Here is an 11,054-nt window from a genome sequence, read left to right as displayed (position 1 = left end):
ATTTTTTGATTTTACTTTCATGTAATGATTTAAAATCAAGACTAGAGCCCGTTCTCCCTTTATTCCCAATAGGATCTCCGAGCTGGGCTGATGGATGGCACAAATGATGGTCTTCTGGTGATCGGTGGCCATTTGCTTCATGGTGGAAATCAGATTGAGTGTGGAATATGAGTCCAATCCTGGGGAGGTGTTGAAAATAATACTTTAATCGATATTAACCCTAACCCCTTTGCTAAAATCCAGTGGATCACATTGAATTATTTTCGTTTATTTGATAGGGGTTGAACGTCACGCATAACTGCTAAGATTACCCTCCTCACACCTTACCTAGCCCAAGTTGGCCTCGGGAAGGCAGCAGCACGTGATTGCCCAGATGGTCAGCCATCTGGATACCAGCAAGCGTAACGTTGCCTAACTTCAGTGATCCATTGGGAATTAGTACATTAAACAAAAAATCCCAAGAATAAAACAAAATGCTATTTTTGATTCAAATAAGTCTTGAGAATAAAATGAAGATACTCACCTGAAGTGACTTCATCGCAGAAGAACAGATCAGGATCTGACAGAAGCTCCGTTGCAAACGACAACCGCCTCCTTTCCCCGCCAGATAGAAAGATCTGAAATGAAACAAATAGGTAGAATAGAACTGAATAAAATACGAGTAGATTAGTAGAATAACAAATAGAATAGAACTGAATAAAATACGAAGAAGCTCCGTTGCAAACGACAACCGCCTCCTTTCCCCGCCAGATAGAAAGATCTGAAATGAAACAAATAGTTAGAATAGAACTGAATAAAATACGAGTAGAATTACAAATAGAATAGAACTGAATAATGCTAAGAATGACTTTTATGTAGAACTTACCAGTTCCCAGTGATTCGCTGAAGTTAGGCAAACTTGCGCTTCGTTGGTATCTGGATGGGAGACCATCGGGACAATAGATCAGTTGCGCTTACTTCGGTGATGTTTCAAAGTCATAAAATACGAGTGGAATTACAAATAGAATAGAACTGAATAAAATACGAGTGGAATTACAAATAGAATAGAACTGAATAAAATACGAGTAGAATTACAAATAGAATAGAACTGAATAAAATACGAGTAGAATTACAAATAGGTAGAACAGAACTGAATAATGCTAAGACTAACTTTTATGTAGAATTCACCAGTTCCCAGTGATTCGCTGAAGTTAGGCAAAGTTGCTCGTGGTTGATATCTGGATGGGAGACCATCTGAACAATCCCGTGCTACTGGCGTTCCCCGGCTCAACTCAGACTGGGTGAGGTTAATGAGACGGGTAGCTTGTCGCGGAATGGAGGGTAAAATCCGTCACCCAATACTTTAGCATACGGTCGTCTCTAAAAATCTTAGCAGTTATACAGTGAAGTTAAATCTCTATGAAACAAAAGGGTTTTTAGAAACCTACCTGAAAATGGTCACCCGATGTTCCTATTTGCCGATGAGCCACATTGAGCAGACTGTATTCAATGAAACTTTTTAATGTGTACTGGACATTTTATTTCCTTTCTTACAGGGGTAACAACTAGTAAAATATGGGCTTTTTTTCTTATTAAAATCATATAAATTAGGCCTTTATATTATAAATCTGTACATAGGCAGCCTGTATTCAATGAAACTTTTTAATGTGTACTGGACATTTTATTTCCTTTCTTACAGGGGTAACAACTAGTAAAATATGGGCTTTTTTTATTAAAATCATATAAATTAGGCCTTTATATTATAAATCTGTACATAGGCAGTTGCCTACGGAAGTGCCTTCGGTGGTGACCACATTTTTCTTGATCCTGATTGGTTAGAGAACGAGCTCTACAGCAATCAGATTGTTTTAAAACGTAAACTGTGTTCAGCACTAAAGACAGCTTCCTAATTTAAAATATGTACGACTATCAGATTGTTTTAAAACGTAAACTGTGTTCAGCACTAAAGACAGCTTCCTAATTTAAAATATGTACGACTAGCTCATTAGCTTTAATAACTCAACAGTAAGAAATAGATTTTAGAAAAATCCATTTTCAAATAGTACGTTGGTTTGACAAAAAATAGATCTCTGTTCAGTGAAATACTTTTTTTTTGTGTACCGAGGGGTATGTGATATATTATTCGATATCACCTGTTATTGGATGAGTATTAAAACTAATGAAGATCTACATGTGTATCTAAAGGTGCGTCTTCCTTATCTTATGAATTTTGGAACTTTACTATAGAGTTGACCCCCCCTAAAATGACCCCAAAAACATGTGGTTAAAGTTTTTGCACACTTTTTTGAATCACCCTGTATAGGTCGACCAGGTTTGGATAAGTCCTTCTATGGGGACAGACCGACCGACCGACAGACAGACCGACAGACGACACCGAAGCGAATACAATAGTCCGTCCACTATACCTTTTATTATTAGTAATAATAAAGGAAGGACGGACTAAAAAATAGATGTCGGTTCAGTGAAATACTTTTTTTTGTGTACCGAGGGGTATGTGATATATTATTCGATATCACCTGTTATTGGATGAGTATTAAAACTAATGAAGATCTACATTTGTATCTAAAGGTGCGTCTTCCTTATCTTATGAATTTTGGAAATTGGCACTTTTTTTAACATATTGAATTTGGACACTCGGCAATATTTTGAACTTCTATTACGGATATGTACAAGGAGCTAGCGAACTTATGCCTACAAGGGCACGAAAAAGTATTGGACTCGGGTCATTTTTTTGGAATCAAAAATTGTTATAGGATCTCCTGAGGCCCCAAAACGAGATTTTTCCTCCAACTTGAGCCTTTAAGCTTAAAGGGTTTAAACTTTCAAGCCTTGAGGATTTAAGCCCCAACTTTAAGGGTTTACACTTTAAGCATTCAAGGGAAAATATTCCAAAATCCAAAATTCACTCAGTAAGGACACACCTCACTAATGGCTATCTCAATAAATTCTACTATGAAAAGCTTGGCAAGACGGACTCTAAAGAGAACTCTGACATAGGAGAACAATCACACAGTAATCTCATCATACAGCCCGCTGAATTAGCATGGGAAAGTGAACGAATCAACGAATATTCGTTATGCAAGAGGTAATAGGTATTACTGGTATTTTTAATCATCATCGTATCAGCCCGTTTGCACTGCACGAATTTTTCTTCATCTGAAGTTACAATTTTAGCCGCTTTTTTCTTCGTTGGCAATATAAACACACTTTCAATTGTATACGCCTCACGAAAAAAAAAAAATCCTGACGAAGAAAACTTTCGTGCAGTGTGAACGGGCTATAACTGTACGTAGAATAATTCATGCAATAAGGGGGTTTGCAATGATTTATTAAATAAAGAAGTCTGCAGTCTACGGCAATGCCCCTAACATGCTAACTCTCGCTGTCTTGCAAGCTGTATAATGAAGACCCAAGGCCAAGTTCATTTCAATGTACGTGATTGGTCAAGTCCTATACTAACATGCTAACTCTCGCTGTCTTGCAAGCTGTATAATGAAGACCCAAGGCCAAGTTCATTTCCATGTACGTGATTGGTCAAGTCCTATACATTTGACAGAATAGAGGACAAACCCTCCTCTCAGATTGAGCAATCACCTCTGAGCAATAAAATTACGGGGTAAAAGTTCTTTTTGGTTTGTGACTACACGAGCCAATGACTATTTTATAAAATTCACGACTAATAATATTTTAATATAATTAAAAACTACGCGTAGCTACCTACCAACTTTGAGGTGCTTGATTCTCAAATAACTAATCTACATAATAATTGAGGAGTTTGGATACAAAAACGACTTAGATACTCGTATACCCTAAATACGAGTATATCAGATTTTTTTTTCGGACAAACCCTCCTCTCAGATTGAGCAATCACCTCTGAGCAATAAAATTACGGGGTAAAAGTTCTTTTTGGTTTGTGACTACACGAGCTAATGACTATTTTATAAAATTCACGACTAATAATATTTTAATATAATTAAAAACTACGCGTACCTACCTACCAACTTTGGGGTGCTTGATTCTCAAATAACTAATCTACATAATAATTGAGGAGTTTGGATACAAAAACGACTTACATATAGCCTTAAATATATCAGATTTTTTTTCTTCTTCCAGTTACAGATACAGGTTATAGGTCGTTTCTACGCCAACCCGCTGAATTATTCACACTAAAATTAATACAATCCTTCATGAAATTTTAGTAGGTAGGTACAAAGCTGATGAAATGGTAGTAAATTACTATTGAGGTCCCTATAGTATGCAACATCAACATTACAAACATTATTGTAAAACGAAATAAAATAAGCGCTCGATTACATAATACAATAAAATATGTTTGATGCTAAATAAAAATAAAATAAGCAGTATTGTTTTGAGATAGATATTTAATAAGGCAGTGTCTACACTAGTCTGTGGTCCTTCTATTTTTAATTTGCTTTTTTTTTTTCAACTTTAAGCAAAGTTTTTTGAAATTAAAAAATATCTGAATTACTTTCCCATCAAATATGCGAGACCTTGTTTAGACTGATGGGATAAAGGGAATTTTCAGTCCTTTTCGGGCAGGATATAAAAGGTATATTTTATTCTAACAATTTCACTCTTCACCCATTAAATATCTATCTATTACTTAACCTATTTTTGTACAAACATGCACATTTAGGGTCAAACTACATAATTGGATTGCTCTAATAAAAGAAATTCTTGAAAATGTATAATAATTATTACTCCTAATAGTTCGAATAAAAAATAGAAATAATATGCCGTTTTTTCACACATTCGAGAAATTCTATTCATTAGAGCCAACCATGTCTATCTATTACTTAACCTATTTTTGTACAAACATGCACATTTAGGGTCAAACTACATAATTGGATTGCTCTAATAAAAGAAATTCTTCAAAATGTATAATAATTATTACTCCTAATAGTTCGAATAAAAAATAGAAATAATATGTCGTTTTTTCACACATTCGAGAAATTCTATTCATTAGAGCCAACCATAAAATGAGTTTAAACCTTCGGTTACCTAAGAACATTACACTATAGAGATGACAGTCCACATGGGTAATAATAATAAATAAAATACGATGGGTAAACATTATAAAATAAAATGAGTATTATAAATCTTTGGCATTTAAATTTGTTTGATTACAAATATGGCACTTCTGAGAATTCTTTCATTTGGCATACATACATACATACATATGTATACTATATTTGGTAGAGACTAGACACTTGAAATTCGGTTTTCCTCGGGTTATAAATAAAACTCTCAGTTCGGAATTTGTATTTTGCGCTTCGTAATCGTAAAAGTTAAAAGGTCATATTATAGCAGAAAACCTTTGAAAACATTGCACAACATTACCTATAATAAGACCAACATTAGGTATAAGTACCTATAATAGAACCATCATTACCTACCTATAACTAGGTAAGTAGGAAGGTATACGTACGTGGTAGGACTGGTAGGTAAATAGGTATCTATGTATGTAGGTACGTAATAGGTAGATAATACCTACTTAAATAAATTTTGTGAGTGCAAATTTCTAAAATAGCTTTCAGGAACGCAGCCCAGTTTCACTTCCTCATATTCGTGCCATGCAAAAGGCTCTGGTCAATGACAAGTGTAATATCATTGGATACACAGCGTGGTCCATACTGGATAACTTTGAATGGTTGGATGGATACACGTAAGTCATAATGATAGATTCTGACGTGACTTTGTGAAGATTTATCTTGAAAAGAAGAACACACGTGACCTATACTCATCTGAATAAACAATAAAACTCCTCCCAAATGTGAAGAGTACAAGTTACTTGTGTTCTTCTTTACACGTAAGTCAATTAATTTAACTATCACTGGGAGGAAAAACATCAGTAGGTAAGTACCAACATTGCTTAACTATTAACTGATACTGATGCAGTCATTCAATAGCTAGCGGTGCGGTGTGGCGTAGCAATAGCACTTTGAATCCGCCAGTTCTCATTGGATACCTGTAGTCAAGCAACACCGCGCGTGGTTGGTATCCAGATGGGTGACCATCTGGAGTCTGGACAGTCGTGTGCTGCCGGCTTTTCCCGGTTCTACTCAGGATGGGTGAGGTTTTAATATGAGGAAGCTTGTAGCTTGTGGCACCGCCGCGCCGTGCCAAATGGAGAGTAAAACCCCCGCTAAAAACCTTAGCAGTTATATGCATGTACAGATTGTAGTGACTTTGAACCTCTATCAATATTGTTTGTCATTATATGTGATCCACTGGCCTTAGGCGAAGGTTTCATGACCAAACTATCAACACTTGATTTCACCCATTTTTCCAGATGTCGCTTCGGAATAGTCCATGTTGATTTTTCCAGTCCCAATAGATCACGGACTCCCAAGAAATCGGCAAACTTCTGGAAAACATTTCTAGCGGACTGAAAGTGATACGTCCAGTTACTCTCTGCTTACTGACCTCTCTGCTCAACTAATAACATATTATTAGTCAAGCAGAACCTTTCTGCTTCACTAATGTTAATAACATGCTATTAGTTAAGCAGAAAGGTTATAAGTTATGACAAATATTAGATATTCCATGTTGAATCTCTTCTCACTTATTTTTAAGACTAGTACAGTGTAAGTTTAAGTACAGTTTAAGACTAGTACAGGTAGGTATAAAATTACAAATTATTATTCATTATGACATCGGGTGGATTGACATTCCTTCAGGCACACTTCATTTTTCAAGGGTCCAAGTTTAGATACCTTCCCTTGGGATCAATTTAATTTGACTCTGCGATGAACTAGCTTAATTCGAATTTTTCTTTCTCAAATGTTAATGTACATTAACTTCCCCTCCTCTCCTTTCACGAATTTTGTAATGTAGCTTTTTTCTCGCATTACGATCCGCCATCTTGTTTTACATTAGGAATACAGGAAGTTTTGGCAGTAAAATTTAAAATTTCATCAGCTGATTTTTTTTAATCGTCAATTTTTACCCCCACTACCAAACCTTTATCCTCACCACCAAAAAACGTATTAACATTAAGAAAGGAAAATACGCTAATGGTCTCAGGCATCTAGAAAGTTAGTGCAGAGCAGCACCCAACAGTAATATATTTGCATGTGTAATTTTCAGTGAAAAAATTGATCAGAATAGAAAATGGATCTTCACTCGAAATTAGTTGTATTTTAGTATGTCAAACAACACATGTGACATGGCTGAACCAATGAGATTCTGCTTTGGACATAGGTAAACACAGCAAAATCTCATAATCTCATTGGTTCAGCCATTTTTGATCCAGTTTTGATTCACATAGTATTATGATCAAGAAAAGTGGAAGCAACTTACCAGGTCTATATTTCCATAGATGTCTTGTTTACAAACAGGACTGGTGATTTGAAAAACATTGGGAGGCAATGTCAAATCTTCTCTGCTCTCTACACATCCCATTTTCCAGCATTCTGTCGGAATAAGCAAACATTGGGTTGATAAAGTGGGTAACTACCTAATTAACTTTCTACCTACCTATTTGTATATCTTCATCCAAAAGAGGAGCACCTATCATGCTTGTTATATTTTATCAGAAGCAAACTCAAACATTGGGTTGATAAAGTGGGTAACTACCTAATTAACTTTCTACCTACCTATTTGTATATCTTCATCCAAAAGAGGAGCACCTATTAAAATTGAACAAATTTAATGAGTATGAAGTTTTGTTCAAGTGTTTCATATTCTTGCCATTAGTATTTCATCAATACAACACAAACCAAGTATGATTTGACATGAAACAAATGGGCAAACTGGCAAGTTTTATCAATATTATTTTGGAGTTTGTAATCACTGAAGCTCTCTCCAAAATTCAAGCAACGTTATGGCCATAAGCCCTGGTTTACAATTATACAGTCATACAGCATATAGAGGGTAAAATTAAGAAGGTAGGTATATCTAACGAATGCTCAACACAATTTTATTCCAAAAATGAATTCTTTTCTCCTTTAAGAATCAGGGCAACACCACTCCTTCCACGTGTTTCATTTCCACTGTGAATGATCCTGAACTCTTCAGATGTAAAGTCGCCGTTGCCAGCCCATCTAGTTTCACATACTCCCAAAATGTTGAGATTGGCTTTCTTCATTTGTTCTTTGACCTCTTCCAGTTTTCCGGCTTTTAACATAGTTCGAACATTCCACGTTCCCATTGTGAACTTTATAGATTTTAATTTTGTATTTCCACCAGGATTTCGCAGGCTGACGACCTGAGAAGCCTTGGCTCTCCTCCTGCCGGATCTTGGGTTCCGATTTCCATGATCAGTAAGGTTTGTTTCTCCATGGCTACTTGACATCATTAAGGGCTACAAAATTTCAGGATATCATCAGATCTTTAATACAGTGGGTTCCAATTGCCTTCTGCATCCTCATGCCGTTCATCAGTAGCCTCCTCCTGCCGGATCTTGGGTTCCGATTTCCATGATCAGTAAGGTTTGTTTCTCCATGGCTACTTGACATCATTAAGGGCTACAAAAGAATTAATTGGTAGAGAATTAATTGGCTCAATATTTCAAGCATGTACCTAAAGATCTCATTTTCGACGAAAAATATTTGATAGGCGGTTTCGTTTCCTAAGCTCCGATATAATGTTTCCTCGCCGTTCCTTATTTATGCGTTCTCTTACCTTATTTATGTCATCCGTTAGGACTGAAGCCATTGGGAGGTATTAAACCGAATGAGGGGAATAAGCCAAGGGAGGGGAGGGAGGTATTAGCCATAAGGGAGGGAGAACTAACACAGGGATGGTAAGATAAGGGAGGGGTTTGCCCTCTCTACGCAGCTCATCCGCTCCGAAGACCGTTGGCTTTGTAAAGTTGTCTCCTTATCCCGGGAGATGTTTTCGGTCTCCAGGGCTTTGTCAGTGTAGCAGGGCAAACTGAGCGCGCAGGAGGGGAGGGGGTGGGGATTCTCCCCGTAGACCCTCCCCTGGTGTAGCCGCTCATTCTGAGACAGACGCTACAGGGGAGGGGTGCAGCCGCCCATTCTGGGATCAGACGCTACTGGGGATTCTCCCCTGGTGTTCCATTTATGTCGCCTCTTACGACAGGGGGGAACTAGCCCGTGGCCCTATTCTTACTCCGGGAACCACACGGACTGGCAAGATAAAACTAAGTATTTGCTTTCTTCAATTACCTAGGAATATTTGGCAAAAAAAAAAAGGAACTTACTCTACAATGATCTTTACCCATCAAACTATACCTCACCTAGGCAGAAATATGATAAGACTAGCAGGTTACACATGCTTCGCCACGGTTTAGAATATTTTAGTAAAAGAAAAATTCTTCGTCAGTAGGAATCCTTGCACTATGCACTCCCTATTGGCTTCGAACTTCCATAGAATATGGTTGTGCTATGCACTCCCCGTTAGCTTCACACTTTGAAACAATACGTTTGCGCTACTTGCTCCCTATTGGCTTTGCACTTGGATAAAATATGGTCGTGCTGTGTGCTCCCTATTGGCTTCGTACTTTGATAGAATATGGTCATGCTCCACACTCCCTATTGGCTTCTCACTTTGAAAGAATACGGTCGCGCTACGTGCTCCCCATTAGCTTCACACTTTGAAACAACACAGTCGCGCTACGTGCTCCTCATTGTCTTCTCACTTTGAAAGAATACGGTCATGCTACATGCTCCCTATTGGCTTTGCACTTTGATAAAATAATGGTCGTGCTGCACGCTCCCTGTTGGCTTAGCACTTTGAGAGAATGTCGCACTGCGCACTCCCTGTTGGCTTTGCACTTCAAGAGAATAAGATTGCGCTCCTTATTGGCTTCTCACTTTGAGAAAATACGGTTGCGCTACGCGCTCCCTAATGACTAAATAAAGAAAAAAGGGGGAGTGGATTTGAAAAATATTCCCTGATATTCTACCATCCAAATACCGACCATGGTCAACATATCTTAACTTCAGTGAAAAAAAAGGAACTTACTCTACAATGATCTTTACCCATCAAACTATACCTCACCTAGGCAGAAATATGATAAGACTAGCAGGTTACACGTGCTTTGCCACGGTTTAGAATATTTTAGTAAAAGAAAAATTTTCTGTCAGTAGGAATCCTTGCACTACGTGCTCCCTGTTGGCTTCGCACTTTGAGAGAATAAGGTCGCGCTACATGCTCCCTATTGGCTTCTCACTTTGAAAGAATATGGTCAAGCTACGCACTACCCATTAGCTTCACACTTTGAAACAATACGGTCGTGCTACGCACTCCTCATTGTCTTCTCACTTTGAAAGAATATGGTCATGCTACGTGCTCCTTATTGGCTTTGCACTTTGATAAAATATGGTCGTGCTGCACGCTCCCTGTTGGCTTAGCACTTTGAGAGAATAAGGTCGCACTGTGCACTCCCTGTTGGTTTTGCACTTCAAGAGAATAAGATTGCACTCCCTATTGGCTTATTCTACCATCCAAATACCAACCATGGTCAACATATCTTAACTTCAGTGATATGTATATGTTTGTAAATTATTCAAAGTAACATTAAAGCAAAAAAAAAAAAGAGTTCCCTAGGTGGTCACTCATCCAGCTACCAACCATGCTCAACATTGCTTAACTTCAGTGAAATGTGAGGAGTAGGTACAAATTTCATACAAAGTCATAAAGCTCAAAATATTCTTTTTTTTTTTTTTTCGAATACGAATGTTCAACAGAGAAAACTAAAAACATAAAAAAACTAAAATTGAAGGTAAAACTCTGTGGGAGGAAAAAAACTCAACAGTCCTCGCGTCTCTACTCCCTGTGTATTTCTTATGGGGTATTTTGCCCGTTAGAAAAGGCCCAAATCTCGGGAATGGTTGGGAATTTTAAAGGTCTGATAATTTTTTTGGGTAGATATGACAATTTTACTGGGGGTCTTCATTCACACTTTTTTGATATCTATCATAGTTTTATCTGAACAATTCGGACAGACATACTTACAAAAATACATACATATCCCGTCCATATTTCTCTTTTATATTATATTATAAGAACGAGATCCATTCACTCATTCACATTTCATAGTTCACACACTGATCGCTCTATCT

At 37.3% G+C, this 11,054-nt stretch overlaps 1 protein-coding gene and 2 long non-coding RNA genes across 3 annotated transcripts in view; 1 reads left to right on the top strand and 2 right to left on the bottom strand.

Annotated features, from left to right (window-relative positions):
• LOC113469878 (protein scarlet-like) overlaps positions 1–1,795 on the bottom strand; it is a 2,040-nt gene extending 245 nt beyond the window's left edge. Inside the window, exons 1-4 of the mRNA XM_026827882.1 lie at positions 1,770–1,795; positions 1,428–1,479; positions 524–617; positions 49–179 (exon numbers count right to left, since the gene is read on the bottom strand). Coding sequence (XP_026683683.1) covers positions 49–179; positions 524–617; positions 1,428–1,479; positions 1,770–1,795 — 303 coding nt within the window. The remainder of the gene's footprint in view (positions 1–48; positions 180–523; positions 618–1,427; positions 1,480–1,769) is intronic.
• Positions 1,796–3,570: 1,775 nt separating this feature from the next.
• LOC113469881 lies at positions 3,571–4,799 on the bottom strand. The gene is made up of 2 exons (XR_003393159.1): positions 3,991–4,799; positions 3,571–3,717 (listed from the first exon to the last, which is right to left on the bottom strand). It is a non-coding gene; the product is annotated as an uncharacterized LOC113469881 (long non-coding RNA).
• Positions 4,800–5,590: 791 nt separating this feature from the next.
• LOC113469880 lies at positions 5,591–6,518 on the top strand. Its single transcript, XR_003393158.1, has 2 exons — positions 5,591–5,686; positions 6,314–6,518. It is a non-coding gene; the product is annotated as an uncharacterized LOC113469880 (long non-coding RNA).
• Positions 6,519–11,054: the final 4,536 nt, after the last annotated feature.

This window comes from Diaphorina citri, unplaced genomic scaffold, assembly GCF_000475195.1.
Source record: "Diaphorina citri unplaced genomic scaffold, Diaci psyllid genome assembly version 1.1 scaffold1268, whole genome shotgun sequence".
Classification (NCBI taxonomy): domain Eukaryota; kingdom Metazoa; phylum Arthropoda; class Insecta; order Hemiptera; family Psyllidae; genus Diaphorina; species Diaphorina citri.
Note: the sequence above shows the minus strand (reverse complement) of the source record. Positions and strands in the feature narration are given on the sequence as shown.